At 42.5% G+C, this 23,353-nt stretch overlaps 1 protein-coding gene across 1 annotated transcript in view; it reads right to left on the reverse strand.

Annotated features, from left to right (window-relative positions):
* Positions 1-214: 214 nt before the first annotated feature.
* Positions 215-23,353, reverse strand: part of CYP26B1 (cytochrome P450 family 26 subfamily B member 1) — a 131,579-nt gene continuing 108,440 nt past the window's right edge. Inside the window, exons 5-6 of the mRNA XM_069632298.1 lie at positions 12,954-13,235; positions 215-9,684 (exon numbers count right to left, since the gene is read on the reverse strand). Of these exons, the coding sequence (XP_069488399.1) occupies positions 9,292-9,684; positions 12,954-13,235 (675 nt within the window). The 3' untranslated portion in view covers positions 215-9,291. The remainder of the gene's footprint in view (positions 9,685-12,953; positions 13,236-23,353) is intronic.

Genomic DNA, 23,353 nt, shown 5'->3' on the forward strand with positions numbered 1-23,353 from the left:
GGAAAGAGGACTATGGACTTAGTGTACAGTAGCCACTACGTAAATAACTAATGGAAGAGCAATGGTTGTGGGTCACTTCGTCTCTGACAACATTTCAAATTCATGTATAAGCTAAGAAACTCTTGTGTGGTCATGAAAAGGTTTCTAGAATAAAAACGGGACAGGGGGCGTTGACAACTTAAAAAATTATTTACAAAATAAAAAGAGAACGATATTGAGATTTCACTCTTTTATTATGGAAGTCTATAAAATAGCCACATTGATTATTTTAAGATCACAAAATACACAACATTCATTTTAATATGAGTGACATATAATACTATGTACAAACATTTAAAACCACATGAAAGGAATAAAACATACACACGTCCCCACAGCGCCATTTTATAACAACAAAAACACAAGTGCTTCTCTTAATATTAAAAACGACTGCGATTTAAACATATTAATATTTGAACAATGTTTACAAATAAAGGGCAATTCATATTTTACTAAATAACAAATATTTAACCGCAAAGAAATGTATACTAAATATCTATTTATAATTATAACAAAAATAGTACTTATAATAGTTTATAAAGACAGACTTTTTTTAAATTCTGCGACAGTTGTGTATAAAATAATATATATAGTGAATTAGCCAGCATAAGGACTGTGCTAGGAACAAATTCTGACATTCAAAGTGCTTATTCTGCAAATCCATTGCAGGAACTTTTATTTTTTAGTCAAGTTATACGGTCAAAGGAGCGGCATTCTTGAAGTACCGCCAGCCTACTTATAGCAACTCAGGCCTGGAGAACTCAGGACATTCCCCCTCTAGGCAACAACTAAGAGGTATTACTTACTGAAGGAATCCCTGCAATTGTACTCCATAAAGTGGATGTTGTGACAGCCCATAATGGTACTGATGTACACTATTTGTGGGATCCAACAGTGGCAAGGATCCAATGGTAGGATACTATGAGAAGCTAATGAGTGCAGTAACATACCCATCTACGTACGAGGGTGGTGTGTATATAGATAACAGAAACTGAAGAAAGATTGGAATGGCAAATCCCCCATTTGTTGTTTCATGTACATGAAAATGATTGACTGACAAAAGAGGAATAACTGGAGAAGTAGCTTTAGTTATGCATACTTTAAGAAAAGCAGGGATTATTTTGACCTGATATACTGCAAGTGCAATGCTTAGTACAAAGCTTGATAATCGGGAAAATGCAATGTTCTCATTAAAGGGTTGGGAAGTTGTAAAAAGGTCCAGCTCTCTTATTAATTTAAATGAGTGGCAAGTATCAGCTTTGCCAGAAGAACCAGTTTCTGAGAAAGGAACTGCCTCTATGCCAACATGGCTGCCACAGCTACAGGAATGTTCAAAGGGAACTCGTCAGTCTCATTGAGCTTTCAATAGTGTAGAAAAGCTGTGCAGCATAGATCAGAGGGAATTATTTGTTTCCTTCTTTGTCTCCCAATGCCTAACTTCTCAGCTGCATCCATATAAGGCAGTGTCTACAGTCATTTCAGGACCTTTGTGTATAGCCTGCTGTGTATATAAAATACACACATATATTTAAAATGTGGTAGGAATGTGAGCATCAACAGATTAGCTAGTTTATTCTTTGAACAATTCAATTTGCTGAATGTTATGAATATCTGTATGTATGCATACGGGAACGTATATATGCACTCCAGACTAAATTATCTCTAAGTGCTGTTAGCAGCTGTTGAGAATGAGAATTTAAAACAGTATTTTGTCTTTAGACTTTTTGTGAAAGTTAGGATTCACAGCCGAGTGTCAAGAACACCAAAATATCTACATCTGAAAAACATTGTAATCTGTGGCATGCCAAAGGTACTTACAGTATTCTATGCCATGATGTGAATGTATTTAACGATGAAACACAGCGCTATGCAGATCTGTCATGAATGTATGGTTGGCCATTGGGGTTGCCACAAGTTATATTTGGAGGCACCCTGATATTTAGGACTTTGTGACTTCTGGCCATTGTGTTTTGTATTTCCTGAAGACAAGTTATCCAGCACTTGGAGACTTCAAAGTGCAAATCGTTAAGATAAACTAGGTGTGAGACAGCAAGTATTTCAGGATAATGCGTAGGTCTTGTGAAGGATAAATGGGGCAATCATATTCACTAGGTTGTGCCCCGTTTTAACCACCCACATCTAATCAGCATAATATTCTTGTACTGCATTGTTCGCACAGGTGGAAAAAGGGAAGATTGTTGGAGAGCTACTCAGAAGTGAGGGGAAAATAGTTGACAACGTTGCTATGTTCGAGTGGGGGGGAAACGGTTTTACTGGTGTGGGTGAAGTTGAGGAGGCCTAGAAGGAAACATTCAGCACCGTGGGTCATTCTGGAGGAAACATAATTTACTGGTGAATGGTTGTTTCTAGGATGAACTGCATCAGATCTTTGCAGGAATCGTCTTACCCCTTGTGAAAAGTCAAACACACCATATTTCTACCAGAACTGATATTTGACTACTTCCTGTTTCCTTTTTTATACTCTACGGGTGTTGTTGTTTTATGACAGTCTACTATGCACTATGTCACACCATTAAAAACTTTTCATTGAATGAAACTGAACTAAGCGGTAATAGGCCTTGGTATGATCAGATTGCTCCAGTGTGAAACACAATACATTGCTGTATGCTTCCATTTCAAGCAGTACTTGATTTTGGCATCTGAGACGAGTTCACAGCGTAATGGCGATTTTAATTTTCTTAAGTGCCTTGTTATCAGAGGGAAGGCACGGATAACCCCCAATGTTGAATTCTTTCACTAGTAGGTTACCCAACTTCACTTCAAAGGACAAAGCATCACTAAGTCAGACATGATATAGTTGTGCAGACAAATTACAACTCTGAGGAAGGAACTGAAGAAGTGCCAAGGAATTTCCTACTTATTCAGGTACGGTTAGACTTGTGCTAATGTATTTGATTTATAAAGCACAAATCTAGGAAACAAGCAACGATTCCCTGTGCTAAAAAACGGGAAACAATAAAGAGAGAGGTGAGCAGGGACAGCCAGGGGAGGGGCAGGGGCAAGAGAGAGAAAGGGGCAAGCATGCTGGTATGATAGCCGAGTTAAGTGCTGAGGTGTTTATCTGTTTGTTTGTGCGTGTGTGTGTTAGCGTGCATGCGTGTGTGTTATGCAGATTTGAATGCCAATACAGGTGACTCAGCCTTTCATTCTACTGAGGTGGATGGAGTGTGTCCCAGTTTTGGTTCGGTAATAAGAAGTGTTTTAAAAAATGTCTATGTAAACGCTTTGGTGAATACGCCATATAGTTATCATGCACTTAGATGGTGACAGGGTGTTTCCCGAATAGCAGTATCTTCAGTTGCTGGCTGAAGTCCAGAGATAGAGACAATCCGATATGTGCTGCCATGTTATTCGTGAAACTGGGTACATAGAAAAAGGCCTATTTTTTCCGTTGTTTTGATCTACTTTCACCTCTTAGATTGTAGTCTGGTGATGGCATGTCTTCTGGTACTTCCGCAGATGGTTGAGCTTTTCTAGGTGCTTTGCAGAGCATGCTTTCTTCTCTTAGGACAATTGCAAAAAATTGTGGAATCCAGGCTCTGACCACAGTAGGACCAAGTATTCCAATCTCCTTCTTTTTTTTCTCACAGCTTCCAGCTCTCAAGCTAACCAGCAAGCTTGAAATTGAGTCTCTAAATGCTTGTAAAGGCTTCATTCCAAGCTTCCCTTTGTGATGTACACACATTGTGCACTGGTAAAGGAGACATGGACAAGCTGTGCCGCAGGAAGACGAGATGTCCTTTTCGACCACTGCTCAAGCTCTAATAGGGTCAGAGCCCCTACCATGGGGTTTTATTGTGTGGTAGGTGACTTGCACTCGCGTTAGAGGCCCTAGCCTTTTGCTCCGGACCACTGGCTTGGGCAGTGCTCCTCAACCACTTATTAGGCAGCACTTGACGCTTTTACTTTTTCAGGCCACAGTATGGAGTACGTCTCAGAGTTCTTCATATACTTTCTATCCAAGTGTCCAACACTTCCTGTGCGGTACGGGGTGATTGTAATGGCTCATTGTAACAGCACTTCTCAGCAGAGTTCTGTATAAGCTGGCACCAACACTTTTCAGCGGGGCCACAAAGCTCTGAATGGGTGAAGTAGGAACACCTTTCAACTGGAATGCCAGATTTATAAAGTAATAGTATTGTTCCTTCTCATTGAGACTACTATATTCCAAATTGGATAGTAACGGTATATCACAGAAGGTAGCAGTAACTGCACTGTTTGTCAGACAGTATACCTTTCTGTAGTACGCTTGGTTTCAGGCATAAATGAAAACAAAGCACCACGGGTTGCTTTTCTATTGCAAATTTTTGAATTTCGATTTCATGTTTCAGCTGCTTAGTTTAACTGTCCATTGCAATTTCACAAGAGGACAGTGAGCATATAGTACGTAGGATTACTCAAAGCACTGCTTAAAAAGAAAGACATTAAAGAGAAAGCAGTCCTTCGCTGAAATGTAAACTAGATATTCCCAAGCCAACCAAAACAAAGGACAGATCTAGATCTGTTAGCAGAATTTTTCTCAGTTATAAGAACACATTGCTTGTACACTATCGGAAAAGACGATTATTTCCCTTCACAACATCAGAATTGCTATGCTCATTCTCCTACAATTGAACCTCGCATAATGTTAAACTAGATGCCACGTATGCCACCTAGTGTAGGCCGTTGATTTTTTTGGCCTGTGCAGATCCGCCACTGGAAAGAAGGCAACTCACTTTCCTTAGCTTGGTGTTCTATCGCTTGGTTAAGAGACCGAGAAGAGCCACTAGGGGCAAATTCACAAAGGTGAAGACTTACAGACTTAATTGACAGTGTACTTGAGTAAGTTATGGAGGGCATAAGTTACACCTATGTGCGTTTGTAAATTCCGACTGGATATGATATTCACACTGAACCAAGTCCATCAGAAGTGTAATATAAGCATGTAATAAAATACAAATGCATATGCAGTTTTTTCACAAAGGAAATGCTCTTACACCTGAACAGGTAGACTGATTTATGTGTACTTTCGCCACGGAATACATTATGCAATGTGAGTATTAAAAAGTAGTTTAAACTTTCAAAATATGATTCTTTCTTGTCCTAGAAGTAAATGGGTGAATATGGGTTGGAGGGGACAGGAGACTATAGTAATGAGGTATGCAGCAAACGATCATGTTAGTGGCATACCCCATAAGGAAAGCTGCAAACCCAAGTCCAAGCGCACTGTTCACAGTAATGGTATCTTTAAATCTGGGGAAAAATCGGCTTACTTCTTCCTTGTGGTATAGACAGATGGTTGAAAATTCGAATTTCTGGATGTTAAAATTTGTTTCGCAGTGAGAAATCCTTCTAAATACAATGGTCGTTATTCAAAATTCTGGGCTTTTCCTCAGTGTAAATCGGCTGAAGAAAATAAGATGAATGTGCGTTATTCTACATCAGATCACAAAGATGGCATGGAATGTTCTTACAATATTATGTTCGAAAAGTAATAATAGAAATATTCATGAATGAATCGGGTCACAATACACAGATGTGCTATTATATGGCAACATTGGGAATTGAGGAAAGGTGATTGCACTAGTGCTGAAACTCCAGTAACAAATACCACCTCTACTGTGGTGCTCTCACATTGTAAACCCCTCTCGGTTGTCCCACAACAGCAGCCATAGATATCAGTCTAAAGTCAAAGCATTCATCTTCAAATGAAATCAGGTAGGTTTCAAAATGTCCTACAGTTCGAAAAGATCACTTCAAGCATGAGCTCGTTACCCAGCAGGGCAGCTTTTATTGTGATGATTCTAGGCCATGTGCAGAAGTGCGACTTCTCTAGCGGAAGAAGGACTGTTTGATGCAGCATTAGCTGATGACGATTGGCTCAGCATGCGCAAAACATCAGTGGATAGAAGGTCAACAACGGTGCGACCTTTTTTGTTAATTTCATTTAGTTTGTGCATTTTTGTGTGTTTTTACAATCACAGCATCTATTTCTACCAATCAGATCCGCTCGCCAATTTCCAAATCCATGAGCAGAAGTCCAGGACCAACCACTAGAAAAGGGGGAACAAACAGAGTCCTTTCAGAAAAATACCTTGGCGTTTTAGAGCCAGAGCAGACACAATGAGCCACATTCCGAGGTTGCCGGTAGACCGCCAGTCATACCAGCGGCCTACCATAAACCTCACCTTACCACTGCCGCCGCCTGACGTCCCGGTGCTCCTGGGATATCATAGGCGGCAGAGGAACAGTAAGATCTCATTCCAGTGGAGTCCCATAGAACTCCATGGGAATGGGAACCCTGAAGCTTCAGTAACAAAACTGCCGGTAGAGGCCTGACCTACCGGTAGGTCAGGCCTACTGGTAGTTCACAGCCCCTACCGGCAGACTTGAAGTGAGCCGGTCCGGAAAGGTTGGCAGTAACTTTGTTACCGGCACCTTTATTTTTGGACTGGCTCACTTTTAATGAGGCACAATGTCTTCCCTAGCCATGGAAATTCTAATGTTTTGTCCTCCCTGTGACAGCCATAAAGGGACCCTTTGTAAACAATCACAATATTGCACGGCATGCTCCTTCTAGATATAGTTCACCTGTGGACCCATACTGAATTGTTTTTGACACTATGATTTGTTGCTTTCCTAGTGAGATGCAAACTACTGCTGTGTGCTACATCTGCATCTCTGTAGCTTCCCTGGAAATAAATGAAGTACATGCCTACGGAACGTTTACTCAAAGCTTTGTTTGAAGAAACTACCTCTGCTTACCAAAATCATTCATATTATGTGGGTAAGAGTACCTTCAAATTTTTTTTTTGTATCTGAATTACTTAGGTTTTAGCAGCCAGTTTGAAGGGTTAAAGAATAGAGATATGTATTAGGAAAAATTAGAAGAGGGCTGGACCATGAGTACTGGAGTGTGTGATTTGACAATAGCGGACAGCCTTTAAGAAAGCTACATTTCAATGCTCTGTGATTGATCTAGCGCATGGCATTTAAACATGGCAGATAATATAGAACCCTGAACCGAAGGGCACAATAGGTTTTTACAGCAGCCTATGCAACTCTATCCCTGCCTCTATCCCCACCTCCATCTCCAACAGGCAGAGACGCAGTACACTCTTCAATCCCTTCTTCCTCATCCTTCCATTACAGCAGGGCCCAGCGAGTCCCACCTTTGATAAAATAGCCATGGGAGCCCTCATATTAGTTTTTCTGGTCAATAGTCACCAGTGTGAATTAGCTAGGTTGACTACGTGGTTGTGGGTGACACTGTTTGTAATGTAACATTATAACCAATGTTCAGTGCCCAATATATGAAAACTGTAACAAGGCCTACATTTGCCAAAATGCCTATACGGTTGACTCATCCCTGCAATATCATAAATTAAGATAACACAATTGTACAATGACAGGTTGGCAGAGTCCCAGTTGCATAACACATAACGACCCCTGTTTCTTGATAACGTCCTTATGCCAAGACCAACTAGGTCTGAACATAATCTATGCCATTTACGGACTCTAAACAGGATTCCCCACGTACAGTCCTCGAACCACAGGCTAACCAGTGATTATGTATATAACTCCTATTTAAATTCACTGGTGCTGATACTCAGAGGGTTGACCTGGTGCAAATCGTAAGAGGGCCATGGCATTTCAGGGTTTCACCTGCTACCTTATAGCTTAGTCACAAACCCGAAATGTGGAGCAAACTGGTGGTGCCTGGAGGATCTCTGAGATATCCACAAGCAATCCTTTGTGAATTGCATTTGCATGTGAGATTATCAGAAGCTCCAGGCACATCCAGTCTTTGGCAATCAAGAATAACGTAACAGGTGCAAGTCAGAGGTGCGCATCTAAATCTTCTCATTTGCCCAGGGCACATCTTAGAGAACCAGTCAAACGAATTTCTTTGAACCAGTGAACCTCGCTCTTGGGGAAAGGACTTGGAAATCTGCTCTGTAGCAATGACAAGTCATGGCTGAATCCATAATATAGCCCTAGAAAAATTCGTGCAGTCCTGTCATTGGACCATCTGCAGGCTTCATAGGCTGGCATAGCCCGCTGAGTCACAGAATGTACAGCACACAATGTTCCAAGTCAAGCAGAGGAAATGCAGCGTGCAACCACAATCAATTCCCTACATCCGTCAATGCAGATTTGTGGACTAATCACAGGCCAGTGCATAACCATGTTAATTTTAATGCCAAAAGCGAGTGAACACAGCTTCATAGACCCAGTCTTTATGCCAAACCAGGAATTATGGGCCAGTAAACCTCGTTAAATGCTCTTGCTGTGCTCAAGCCTTTAACTCGGTCTTCAGGTGCATAATGCTGCTACAGCTGTCATCCGGGTCTATAAAGCTTAATTATTACAAATGTGTCACACACCACTGTATGAAACGTTGTTACAGCCAGTATTGCATGACAATTTGTGCATCCTGTTCATATAAATGCAAGACGTTGCTTGCATCTTTCAGGTTGATTATGACGCACTGAAAAACAAGCGGGCATTGCTCCCCTACAATGACAAGTTTAGTGTGCCAATATTGCATGAGAATATGAGAGTGATCCTGGCTCGTAGTAAGCTTTGGGCTGTCCATTTGTCTCAAACGTTAGCTTTGAGCCTTCTGCTGGACAGGTTTAGATTGTATATGTGTACTGCAATATGGGCCTGGTCCTACGACATAAGAAGTGAAGATTGTTCCTGCCACGTAACAGGTTGGACATGACCATTTAGCGTCAAATGTTGGGCTGTTCCACTCCACAAACTATCTCGTACAAGTGGAGCTGAATCCAAGCAGCAAGGTGGACATTTTGAGGCAGGTCCAGTAACAGGAACTGTCGATCTCATCTGTTAACACTGTAAATTCCCAATGGGGTGTAAGTCGAGATCACCAGATTAGGAATAAAGGATGGTGTAGGCTCAGCTTTCATGCCACCCGTGGTTTACTCCAGCTTCAGTGGATGTCTCCTCATCTGTCGCTGTGGAGCAGAAGCTGATGGTCGACGGTCACAAATCCACTTTAGAAATTACCAAACAAATATCATTTAGCATTGTGTTTAAGCACAACATTTTTGGCAGCTTTGTAAAACCTTCAGACATAAAAGAATATTTTGCAGTGATTGTTGTGAAAAAGCTGTTTTGCTGATGTCGCTGTTTAGCTTCTCTGTTGGTTTCTGTACTTGATTTGTATTGTTATTTTGCATTATTCCCCTGACAGGGGCAGGGAAGAATGGAAACATACACTGGGGGTTACACAGTTGCACCCAACATTGTTTCTGTCTCTGTTATGATTTCGTTCTGGTTGGAATCAAGTCCAAAAAATTTGACTCTGAGTCCATCGACAGGATGGACCACAGGAACCGGCATCACACGTGGAAATGTCCGTGTGGCCAGCTCAAATCGGCTGGTGCTGGCCAGTTCGATGGCTAGGGCTTTGAGGAAAAGCTTTGCCAGATTTTTTCCAAGACAGGTCCGTATTCCACCGCCAAATGGGAGATAGTGGAACCTTCCATCCTTGTCTTCAGTGCGGTCTTGACCGAAGCGGTCTGGGTCAAAAACGTCCACATCCTTGAAGACCGGTGCTGTGTCATGTGTATCCCGTATACTATACATTACACTCCAGCCTTTTGGGATTTGGAATCCCTGAAAAAAAAGATATGCATGATCAGCAAAGACATTAAACTCATAAGTAGGCCACTGCTTTTGACAGAACTGAGATGCAAATTAGAAAAACCTCCAATTATTAATCTCTATGATAATATGCTGTTTATAATTTACATTTTTTCTTTACCTCATTTTAACCCCGCTATCTCAAGGACAAATTATTGCTTTCTGCATTTTGTTAAAAGTGCATAAGCTCTATGATTACAGTAAAATATTTCTCTCCATTTGTACATTACCACACAGGTTTGATGAGATAACATTTCTCCAGCTTGAAAACAAATGATGCTTAATGTCGCTGTCTGGCCTGTTAATGTTCTTACTTAGGTAAGGAAATAATTCTCTATGGGCGGCTGGAGGGAAAGAGGGATGAATGGATAGCTATTTCCCACCCTCTTTTCCTCAAATTACCATTAATAGAAGGCACAGCAAAGTATGGGCTGACTAACATGTAGTCTTCATGTGTTGGATCACTGTGATTTTAACGAAAAATGAAATAACGAAAACATTTGTAATGATCCTAAATCAGTCCCCTCCCAAGTCCCCCATTCCCTCAGTTGATAACCCCACCCCAACACCCTCCCCACCCGTTTTAATCCTTTACCAAACCCCCATACATCTGTTTTACTTAGAACTTGGTATTTTTCAGTATTTAGGGTTCGTTTAAAATGTATTTCGTTGTTTTCAATTCTTTAATATCACTGGATATTCCATTTATCCACTGCCAATAATCACTATAAGGTAGGACACAAAACAAGGAGGTATGATCAATTGCTCCAATGTAGCAAGCCTCAGGCTCCCTCCCACCCCAGCATGGTTGTGCATGGGGCCAAACCTCAGGCTCCTCCAGCTCTCCTGCCAAAATGGCAGCATGTATGACTTGGCTGGATGTTTGAGCAGGAATTTAGATTGGATCTCACTTCTGGAGCTGGATGAACTAGGAAGAGGCGTGCTGGGATAGAAAAGAATTCCTCTAGCATGGAAGGCACACAGCCAAATATGCTAGCTTCAGCCACATCATTAGGAGTTGGGAACTCCAGCGTTGAGATGTCAGCCTGCCAGAGTTATTTTAGCTTGTCTCTCCGTAGCCCACCATTTCACGTCAGATTCTAATTTCACAGAGGTTTGTGTTCTGATTAACACTAAGTTGTACGGGGCAATTTTATAGCAAAAATATCTGTACAGAACATTGACTCCTACAGGGATCTGGTGGAAGAATGAGTGTGAATGAGAGGTCAAAGGCTGAGAAGGATGGACTCACAAAGCAGTTCACTGTCATGAAAGCTGTTGCCATTGAAATACGAACTGACCACAAAAGTGATGAGTGGAAGGTTTCGAATTAATCTAAACCACTGGCAATTGCTCTGGGCAACCTTCCACACCACCGTATTTTAGCCCATCTACGCCATTGCAAAAGGGGACCAGCCATGTGCAAATCAGTCAGCAGCTGCCGCCACCGAAGGTAGCAGCACAGCCCGAACTGCTAGGCCAAGTCCCCTCTGCACAGAAAACCAAGCAACCCCAGACATGTTTCGGCCTTGTTGGACTTCCTCAGTGAGGTGCAGCCTGGTTCCCTGTGGCGCAGCGAGCAAGGGACCCACGTCTGGGCATACCCTCTCTCACAAGGAGAAACAAACTGACCACAAAAGTGATGGGTGGAAGGTTTCAAATTAATCTAAACCACTGGCAATACCATTGAGATACGGGCTTGGAGAAGTCCAACCTGGATAGCTAGCTGGTCCTGGTCAGGTGCAATTAGTAACATACTTAAGCTATGCTACTTCGTTCTTCCAGTGGTCAGATAAAAACATATATATTTTTAATATGGGTTAAATGTTTAAAGAACTTTTTTGTTAACTTATAAATTGGTGGTGCCTGAGCCTTGCAAGGTCTATGTAGTCTACTCTATTCTCCAGCTATCCGTTTCCTTTATGTTATGTTATGTACATTTATACTATACCAACAATAACTTAAAAATAACTCAGTGATCTTAACGTGCCAATGCCTTAGGTAAGATATTGACGTGCTGTGCCCGCGCTCAGTTAATACTAGACCGTAGTCTATGGAGGAGTAAAAGAATAGGAGTTAATAAGAAATTAAATTTTAAAAAAACAAGTTCGGTAGATAATAGGGATTGAGGCAGAGGGAGAATGAGTGTATAACTATATAACTATGGGTGCTTGTGAATGAGTGTGTAACTATGGGTGTGTGTATAATGGTGGGGTATTAATCCGAGCATCTCCATTTGGCCAAAGTGGCAGGTCTCTTGGGCAAATCAGATTTTCTTCATCAGCTGCCTAAATCGAGAGTGCTTACAAGCAGATTAATCCCCATGGTGTATTCTATATAAAAAGGTTGGACAGGTGGATACATGAAAATAATACACAAGCGAGGCTTCGAAAATGCAACAAGAGCTTTCCGAGCATTGCAAACCTTAGAAATTCTGATCTTCTGAGCTTCTCTTCACATCTCTGGGCTATATGGGGTTCTTCTATAGCCTCTGATTAGTAGCAGGCCACTTGCTTTTAACAGTCGGAAACGGTGTCACTGTGTCCTGTCTGGTCTCACTTACAAGCACCCTCTCATTTAACGTATACTCAAGTACCACTTATTTGTAAAACACTGCAGCATTTTCTCCTATGGAAACATGTCTTTCTAATGGTTCCAACGTTTGCCAGGTAAAGGTTTGAGGGCCTAGAAAGTGAACTCAGTTGGGCTGAATAACACTAGTTGGTCAATTGAGGAAATCAGCTCTCTCTTGTTCCTTATTACATATCTTAACTACTAGGCCATATTTTCAACCCGGCATTCCCTCTACTCTTTACCTCCTTTCCAAAGGAGTTCTTTTTTATTGTAATGCTCACCCACTGAAACCTGTCTCTTTCCTCCGCTGTGGCTTTCAGAAAATCTTAAAAATGATTTTTTTCTTGGCCTTTCCTAGTTTTCTTCTGTGTTACTAGTCGAGCATGGATTTTGGTTAGTGGCCATTCCTGTAACAGTATATCACTGTTTTGATCAGCTTTCACTTGTATTACTCAATTATATTCTGTTCTTACGTTTTTTTCTTTTCCGATTGTATTGTTTTCTTTCAAATGCGTTGTTGTGCTGGTGGTTTATTGTAACTGTCATGATTTTTAATAATTTGGTGTGGTTAGACTAATTTGTTATAAAATTCCTGAGCAACTTGTGGGTAAACATTATTCTAGGCAGTTGGCTGCATTGGTTCTGAAGTCCTTATTAAGAATACTCACATCTAGCTCGAAGGTTTGTAGCACTGTTCTGTAGCCTCCGGATATCGGACTAAAGAGCCGGAGGACTTCCTTGATCACACAGTCCAAGTAATGGAGGCTGCTGATGTTGTCTACCCGGAACGCTCCGTCACAGATGCATCCATTGTGGAGGATACCGTTGCCCCGGAGTTCCTCCCGCAGCTTTTCGAAGACAGCAGGATGCTTCAAGAACTGCATTATGAGTGAGGTGCTGGAGCTGGCTGTTGTAGCATAGGCAGCAAAAATCAACTCCAAAGTGCCATCCTGAAATGGTTGAGAATGTAAAAAAAGACACAGGATAAGCAAGACCGGACAAACGAGAATTTCAGTCAACAACAAAAAAAGAATGGAAAATAGACTACATTAACATACAAAATGCCTAATAAATGATATGACTCCTCGTAGTTTAGACTACTTTTTAAATATAGTACTCCAAATGTCATCAAAGGAAATGAAGCACAGCGAGATAGTGATTTGCAAAGGTTCACACAAGCCCGTGACTTAGGAAGCAGGGATTTTTTTTGTTAGACTTGTGGTTACAACAAACAAGAATTTAGCCAGTACATTCCACATAGTGACCAATTTATATAATTTACCTCGGTCAGCTTTCTTAAAATATAGTGTGTCATCCAAAGACAAAAGCCATATTTTCTAACACAAAAATGTAGTGAGCAACAAACAATACCAAGATAGCAAAAGCGTTTGGATACTATTAGAATGTATTGCTTCATAAATGCAAAATAACAATAGGATTGCAAATAATGGTGACAGAGCAGGTAGGGGGGTCTAGTGCTATTAAGACTGAATAGCTTGATGCCCTGTTACTGGAGGATGCTCTTTTGTGCCCTTTCCTTCTAACAGATCCATACAGAGGACAATGGAAATGGTGGCAGCAGGAATTGGTTCCTCCATTTGTTATTATTATGAGTATTAGTATTTGTTGAGTGCAATGTTTGCCAGCAAGGTGCATCTTGGCGCTGCGCCAAAGCTGGGTATGATGGTCCAGGGCATTCAAGCTGGAGGTCTCATAAACTAGGCATTATTAACTACTGTGACATCAGTATTTTTACAGCACTCAGGCTTCCCAACAGTTAATGACCATTTAGGTCGTGAGGTCACCAGTACAGAATCATGCATCAGACCGGCTGGTCACTATAGATTTAATCTGTGATTGGCGTTTTTTCCAGTCATACAGTTAGTTCCAGCTGCTCATCTCTCTTTGATTAAATCTCACTTGTGAAGTTTGCCGAGCGCCAAATCCATTGTAATAAAACCTAGACCTCTGTAGGCTGTTTGCTGGCATCCAAGTGGCCTGTGTTGACTGACTCCTAGAACAGTTATCCCACCCTCATCATCACCACCACCACATGATGTCACTGGATTTGTTTCTAACCCTCCTCCGTAAAGTGACATTTGTATGCTTTTGATGAGCAACAAGTGGATTATGTTAGCCTGTAAATACCCCGCCTAACAAGACCAGGCATTTCTATAGTGCAATGGAGAGGCAGTCAATGCGTACACTTTCATTTCTGAGGATTACTTGTCCAGGACTATTGCAGAAACCTGAGTTGAGTTGGTAACTCCAAAAGCAAAGTTGGTGCTAAAGAAAGTTGAGTAATGAAGCTTTATTTACGTTTTAAAATGGATGAGCCACAACGGAAATGTCACAGCCCAAACCTAGGGTGCCATTTTCCTCTTTCGTCTTTAATGCAAGGCTACCTCCAGCTCTGCCACCGTAATAACAGACTACAGGAAGCGATAAATACAGCAGATTTCTCTATAGCAACCACACAAGACAGGATTCCCAGGGAGTTGAAGGGAGTGTTTTAATGGCAAGAGGTATACAAAATCCCAGAGCAGGCTGATTTGGGACCTGAAAGTCTTTAAATGCATGCATACTATAAGCACATGGAGATCGTTATTGACCTACTCTCAACCAATCAGAATATTCAGAAAGAAGTCAATGACTCGTGGGATTGACTGTATTCTGAACATTGTGACTTCAAAAGCAGATAGGGAAATAACAATGCTATTGCCAGGTACATGTTCGTTTAACAAGACTCTTCCCTTCAGGGAGGATCTTATTTTTTCACGGCAACATCATAGAGACAGCTAAAACATGGCAATATGCTTTCACTTTATTATAGATAACCTGTTTACTTGTACATAACACTTCATTCATGCTCATGCTAAAACCACTCAAGTTAAACCAGGTTTGTTAATAAAATACTTAATTTATGAAGACAACCTTGTTATTTAAACAATACAATACAAAGATAAATCCACATTTAACATACTAAACTCAGTTTGTCTATTTACTTTACTCATTACTAAAGTAACGTTTTAACTTCACTGTCACCCAAACTCCAAAACATCTATTGCCAATTCCACTATGTGCTAATAGCTTGGTAGACCACTGGGGCGGTCATTGTTGCTTAGGATAATGCTAACATGACAGAGTAGCAGCAGAATGAATTGCATTTTTTGTATAAATATGTACAAATGGCAGATGAGTTTGAGGTCGAGGGGGAAAAGGCCACTGTGGGTCTCAGGAGCCGACCTTATGATAGGTGTTGCCTCGCTTAGATGCCATATGATTGTGGAACAGCGAGGCGAGATTGCGTGAAGCAGGGCAGCTGGAAAAAGCAGAGAAGAGAAAGGAAGATAGAGTTAGCTACTGCGGGTAGAAGTGGGTGCATGGATGTCTCTGCAGACTGCGATTAAGAATTCCAAAATGTTCTGCTGTTTCATGGAGAGCCAACCACACGCAGGCAACGTGCAGAGATGGGTGAAGTACGTCAGAGGTTGACCAGAATACTGTAACAAAGTCCGGCACTATGTTGAGGGGAATGAAAGGAAAGTCCCATGTGGTGGAGTGGTCCAATTTACCTGTGTCTAAACCAAAAACTGTAATGATTACAAAGCACCCAGTGCCACATGAAGAAGAAATAAGCCTTGAAAGACTTCATGCCGCCTGGAGCCTGTTTACCGACATAGACAAGGTATTTCAGTATGGATCCTGAAGTATGACTAATCCCTTTCAAAGCATTATGTAATTCCTGCTGTTGCTAGTCACACTCATATTTGCAACAAGGGTTGCCTTGGGTGTGGCATTAAGTTAGAGTTTTTGTTTAGAAACGGTGCAAAGTGCATAGGTCAGCTCCCTGCTAATCAAAAAACATTATGGGCCTGATTCACGCAGTATTTTGGAATGGAAAAATCGCAAGGCTGTGCGAATCAGGACCTGTGTTAGAACAAGTTGTGAATGTAATTGTTAAAGTTAGTTCCGTGCATAAGATAAAAACTGCTAATGATTTATGCCAGTGTCAGTAAACTCAGGTGGAAAGACAAAAGCCACCGAAATGGTGGCCGGAGTGCCCGATCCCACACTACTCCTGATTGTCACATTGTAGGTAGTTTGAAATAATCCAACTGCCCTGTGCGCATATAAGTGGCACCCGCTGTACCCCCTTATAATGCATTCAAGGGTCAGCCTGAAAGGTCATACTACCCGCTGTACCCCCTTATAATGCATTCAAGGGTCAGCCTGAAAGGTCATACTACCCGCTGTACCCCCTTATAATGCATTCAAGGGTCAGCCTGAAAGGTCATACTACCACCGTAGCCCCGTATAAAGCATTCAAGGGTCAGCCTGAAAGGTCATACTACCAACCTTAGCCCCGTATAATGCAATCAAGGGTCAGCCTGAACATACTACCCAGCGTACCCCCTTATAATGCATTCAAGGGTCAGCCTGAAAGGTTATACTACCCACCAGAACCCTCTCTTAATGCATTGAAGGATCAGCCTGAAAGGTCATACTACCCAGCGTAGCCCCGTATAATGCATTCCAGGGTCAGCCTGAAAGGTCATACTACCCGCCGTACCCCCTTATAATGCATTCAAGGGTCAGCCTGAAAGGTCATACTACCACCATAGCCCCATATAAAGCATTCAAGGGTCAGCCTGAAAGGTCATACTACCCGCCATACCCCCTTATAATGCATTCAAGGGTCAGCCTGAAAGGTCATACTACCCGCTGTACCCCCTTATAATGCATTCAAGGGTCAGCCTGAAAGGTCATACTACCCGCTGTACCCCCTTATAATGCATTCAAGGGTCAGCCTGAAAGGTCATACTACCCGCTGTACCCCCTTATAATACATTCAAGGGTCAGCCTGAAAGGTCATACTACCCGCTGTACCCCCTTGTAATGCATTCAAGGGTCAGTCTGAAAGGTCATACTACCCGCCGTACCCCCTTATAATGCATTCAAGGGTCAGCCTGAAAGGTCATACTACCACGTAGCCCCGTATAAAGCATTCAAGGGTCAGCCTGAAAGGTCATACTACCGGCCGTACCCCCTTATAATGCAATCAAGGGTCAGCCTGAACATACTACCCAGCGTACCCCCTTATAATGCATTCAAGGGTCAGCCTGAAAGGTTATACTACCCACCGGAACCCTCTCTTAATGCATTGAAGGATCAGCCTGAAAGATCATACTACCCAGCGTAGCCCCGTATAATGCATTCAAGGGTCAGCCTAAAAGGTCATACTACCACCGTAGCCCCATATAAAGCATTCAAGGGTCAGTCTGAAAGGTCATACTACCCGCCGTACCCCCTTATAATGCATTCAAGGGTCAGCCTGAAAGGTCATACTACCCGCCATACCCCCTTATAATGCATTCAAGGGTCAGCCTGAAAGGTCATACTACCCGCCGTACCCCCTTATAATGCATTCAAGGGTCAGCCTGAAAGGTCATACTACCACCGTAGCCCCGTATAAAGCATTCAAGGGTCAGCCTGAAAGGTCATACTACCCACCGTACCCCCTTATAATGCATTCAAGGGTCAGCCTGAAAGGTCATACTATCCGCCGTACCCCCTTATAATGCAATCAAGGGTCAGCATGAACATACTACCCAGCGTACCCCCTTATAATGCATTCAAGGGTCAGTCTGAAAGGTTATACTACCCACCGGAACCCTCTCTTAATGCATTGAAGGATCAGCCTGAAAGATCATACTACCCAGCGTAGCCCCGTATAATGCATTCAAGGGTCAGCCTGAAAGGTCATACTACCCGCTGTACCCCCTTATAATGCATTCAAGGGTCAGCCTGAAAGGTCATACTACCCGCTGTACCCCCTTATAATGCATTCCAGGGTCAGCCTGAAAGGTCATACTACCCGCTGTACCACCTTGTAATGCATTCCAGGGTCAGTCTGAAAGGTCATACTACCCGCCGTACCCCCTTATAATGCAATCAAGGGTCAGCATGATCATACTACCCGCTGTACCCCCTTATAATGCATTCCAGGGTCAGCCTGAAAGGTCATACTACCCGCTGTACCCCCTTGTAATGCATTCCAGGATCAGCCTGAAAGATCATACTACCCAGCGTAGCCCCGTATAATGCATTCAAGGGTCAGCCTGAAAGGTCATACTACCCGCTGTACCCCCTTATAATGCATTCAAGGGTCATCCTGAAAGGTCATACTACCCGCTGTACCCCCTTGTAATGCATTCCAGGGTCAGCCTGAAAGGTCATACTACCCGCTGTACCCCCTTGTAATGCATTCCAGGGTCAGTCTGAAAGGTCATACTACCCGCCGTACCCCCTTATAATGCATTCCAGGGTCAGCCTGAAAGGTCATACTACCCGCCGTACCCCCTTATAATGCATTCAAAGGTCAGCCTGAAAGGTCATACTACCCGCCGTACCCCCTTATAATGCATTCAAGGGTCAGCCTGAAAGGTCATACTACCCGCTGTACCCCCTTATAATGCATTCAAGGGTCAGCCTGAAAGGTCATACTACCCAGCGTACCCCCTTATAATGCATTCAAGGGTCAGCCTGAAAGGTCATACTACCCGCTGTACCCCCTTATAATGCATTCAAGGGTCAGCCTGAAAGGTCATACTACCCGCCGTACCCCCTTATAATGCATTCAAGGGTCAGCCTGAAAGGTCATACTACCCGCCGTACCCCCTTATAATGCATTCAAGGGTCATCCTGAAAGGTCATACTACCCGCCGTACCCCCTTATAATGCATTCCAGGGTCAGACTGAAAGGTCATACTACCCGCTGTACCCCCTTGTAATGCATTCCAGGGTCAGTCTGAAAGGTCATACTACCCGCCGTACCCCCTTATAATGCATTCCAGGGTCAGCCTGAAAGGTCATACTACCCGCCGTACCCCCTTATAATGCATTCAAGGGTCAGCCTGAAAGGTCATACTACCACCGTAGCCCTTTATAAAGCATTCAAGGGTCAGCCTGAAAGGTCATACTACCCACCGTACCCCCTTTTAATGCATTCAAGGGTCAGGCAAAATTCCACCGAATATCATAGCATGTCACATTTAAAGCACAGGCGTGTAAAGCCAACCGTATCGCTGACCAATGAGGGTTGGAGGATGGGGGGCGTAAGCTTTCACGCCCTTTCTTAGAATTATCTACCAACACACAATGCCTGTGGCCCTTCACAAGCAACTTAAAACTGGAGATTAAAACGAGTCCCCCAGATCCTATGCATTTAAACCATTGTACCTCCTCTAAAGCAGAATGGGTGAAAAGAGTCTAGCACCACTCTACCAAACTCTGTAAAGCACATTACATAGATAGCAAGGCGCATGGCTAAGCATCACCGAGAGTGGCTCTAGACTGGAAACACGCGATATCACTGTAAAGCACTGCCATGGTGTACACACAGTCTTAAACGGAAATTAGCCTCTTAGAACACGATTGCAAGGGCGTGATTCGAAAAGCAAGCTCATGTGTTGAAGTGCCACCAGAGGGAGCCTTTGAGCACAAGACAGATGAGAGGCTGACAGCCAGGAGCGATGTTAATTGCCGCCAAGTCCCATTCTATCCAATTTCACTCTTCATAATCCGAGCACCAGAAAACGACATCTCGCTAATGAGTTGAGATCGAGGGGAATTTCGGAGTGTTTTTTTCTGAAAGCCGTTGTGAACAGCTTGGGCGAATGAATGGGGAAAAATGTCAAGGTGTACTTTATCTTTTTATCAGAAAACAGGTCACACCAAAACAGTGGTTATTAGTGGTTTTAACCTGTGACCTTCCGGAAAACGATTGATTCACCTAGCTGTGTCAAAAGTAGAAGACGTACACAACAGTGCAACAGTTTCCATCTCCATAAGCAATGGGAAGACTCCAAATCTTCCACGAGTAAACTGGAACCTGAAGAGCCTGTTCAATGAAATGTTCCCAAAAAAAGCCATTCGTTTGGGGTTCTGGCTCCCGGGAATTACTTTTCCAACACCTAGTGGAACAATAAGTATTAATATGTATATTAATAGATAACAAAAGTGTATGAACACAGTGAAGTGGTATCTTTCCTTCCTTTTGTATTTTTCTGGCACTGTGGTCTGCTAAAAGGTGGACAGTCTGTGTGTGCCTTAGTTGGATTTGTTACTGCAGTCACTTTAACAGCCTTTCTAAAGGCTAGATAGTTCGATGTTTTCTTTGTGGGTAGTGGGAGGTTATTCCATAGAGCTGCCGCAGCTTTGGAAAATGCCCGACCGCCAACTCGGGCCCGTTTATACCTCGGTACCACTAAACACTAAGCGAGGCCGAGCGAATGTTACGGCTTGGAAGGTACCAGGTAAACTTAGCTTGAAGGTATTCAGCGCCCTGACCATGGAGGGTGCGATGGCCTATACACAAAGCCTTCAATTCAATCCTTTGGACCACCCGAAACCAGTTGAGGGCTCGAATCACAGGAGTTATATGTGCGGCAAAAGGAGAGCCAGTTGCGACCCGAGCAACTAGATCCTGCAAACGTTGCAATCGTTGAATCTGGACCTTAGGTTGAGCCAGATATAAGGAGTTGCAGTAATCTAATCGTGATAGCACCATGGCAGCCACCCTGGTGGATGTAGTGAGGCTGAGATCACAGCAAAACCTTCTTAAGAACTCTTAGCTGGAAGTGACCAGCTTGGCAGACGGCTGCAACCTGTTTGTCCATAGTCAGAGCAGCTGAGAGAATAACCCCCAGATTTTTCTTTTTGCTGACCGGAGCCGGTAAGAGACCCAGAGATACGGTCCAGAAGGAGGACACCCAAAGTGTGGGATTGGTTGGACAACCCACCACCATCACCTCAGTTTTGTCTCCATTTAATTTGATAGTATATAAGATAGGTCACGCTCTATATTGTTTGGTGTCGGGGGGGCGTGTTGTAACAGAGTGGGAACAATATATTAGAAAAATGTGAAACAAAGACTACCCCTGTATCCTGTTTTTCAACTTACTGTCAACCACCTTTGTTTCACTAATGTTGTATTATTCACAGTGAAATATGTGACCATATATTACCCAGACTTAGAACTCTTTGTATCATCACATTAGCAAGTTTTATTTCTCTTTTACAATAAAAACTTTAAACGTAATAAAATGTTACAATATATAAACACTGATCTTGCGTTATCTCTTAACATGGCTTTTCTAAACCACCATTTAATTTAATTGTTTAAATTAAATGGATGCTCAAGCATGCACCATAGCTCCTCCATAGCCTGTCCCGATGGAAAGATGGAGATAGGTATATTTTCAAAGTGATCTAGTCTGGATCACAACTTAGTGTGGAAATCTCAACGTTATATAATCATGGCCGCCAACTTCAGATGGTGAACGAAGAAGTTTTCAAGAATTTTTCAACTTGAGGAGTTCAGTTCCTGGATACAATACCCGTTGGCCGATTTTTCCATGGGCCGAATCAACTTCCCATCACGTATACTGAGCGATCTTCGTTCACCATCTGAAGTTGGCGGCCATGATTATATCACTTTGGGGCACCATATTCCTCCAGTCATCACTAAGAGACTATTGCATCCAGCTATGGAAAGAAGTGCTACTAGAGAATTGTAGAAGAACCCAGTAGTCCACCTAGACTACAACAATGCGAACACGAGCACTACCATTACAAAAGCGCATTCTATTGCACTTTTTGGAAAGATGATCTTAGATTAAACCATAAAGTTCAAGTGACCAATTGAGAAGCCCTCCTGAAGAAAGATTGAGAAGAAAGATAGAGAACTGAAACATGTCGAGGCATAATACTAGTAATTCGATATACTAGATTTGTATTAAGATCCTTGTTGATCATACTTAATTTCTAAATGTTAAGCGAATCCTTAATTTGAAGTAAACTGATATTATCATTATATCAGTATTGAATTGCTGCTATTAGATCATTAGCCTTTTTTCTGTGTCACTAGCACTTTATTTTTATTTAAAAAAAAATGTTTTACTGTGTCTATTTGTTGTCTATGGACTATGAATAAACTGTACATGTTTTGGAAGTATTAACTGACTTTTGAAAGTGCTGTTGTTTATAACTCTACCTTGTTATATATTTTCTCATAATCAATACTACATAGAGAGAAGGGCTTTACACAATTATTGGGAAGTGTCACTCTTGTTAATAAAACACTAATCGTTCCCTCGAGTTGTATGTAAATAATCAAAGCCTTGTGTATCATTGACTTTGCCCACCATCCTGCATATACATGTCAATGTGAGGCTATTGTCAGTGCTAGCAAAATGTTTGCCTGCATCTTCCATAAACTGCGAAAGGGTCTTTAGGAATATTTGGTGGCTGCAGCAAAGGCTGGTTCACCATCACCGGTGATGTCTGAGGGTAACTCTCTCCTACCCGGCGTTTCCAAAAGTTGATAAAATCCATGGAGATGAGACGGGTGGGAAAACCTGGAATGTTTAATAGATTTATTTTCCTGGGGTAAGATATTCCCTTTAACTTATTGGCTACTAAGTTCATAGGGAATCTTGTGCTACTGGGTGAAAAAACACTCGACCGAAATTCAGAGGGACTTGACGATTGGGCTTACGGTTTTGAATTACCTTTCAGGGTAAGGATGTATGCCTGATGGCAGTGCATTAGGGCAAATGGATAGCTGGTTCTAGGCCTCTGCAGTGTTGTGAGGTGCAGTCACTGTGGTATTAAGTACTATACAGAACACATTGTTACTTTCTGTCTAGGACCAGACATACCATCTTTACTTTATTAGCACTCAGGATGGGAGCCACAGCCAATCAGCTTGCTCAGATAGTGGGCTGAATCCCATGACCCAAGTCTGTGTTCTGAGCAAGCTTGAAGCTGCAAGCATCCACCCCACCATTTCCCCCCACTTCGCCCTTCTACCCCCCTTCCCCTCCGGTCTCCAAGCATGTACCCCCCACCTTTTCCCACCCCACTTACTTTAGTACTCTGGTGCCACCGCTGCTTCTGCCTCCCGGGCCGCCATGCAAATGTATGTATATATCTCGTTCATTTATACAAATAGGTTGCTCTAAGCACCTCGGGTTTTCGGGTTTAACTCCCAGGGGGCTAATAG

The sequence above is a fragment of the Ambystoma mexicanum genome, chromosome 6q (assembly GCF_040938575.1).
Source record: "Ambystoma mexicanum isolate Mex_15411 chromosome 6q, UKY_AmexF1_1, whole genome shotgun sequence".
Classification (NCBI taxonomy): Eukaryota; Metazoa; Chordata; class Amphibia; order Caudata; family Ambystomatidae; genus Ambystoma; species Ambystoma mexicanum.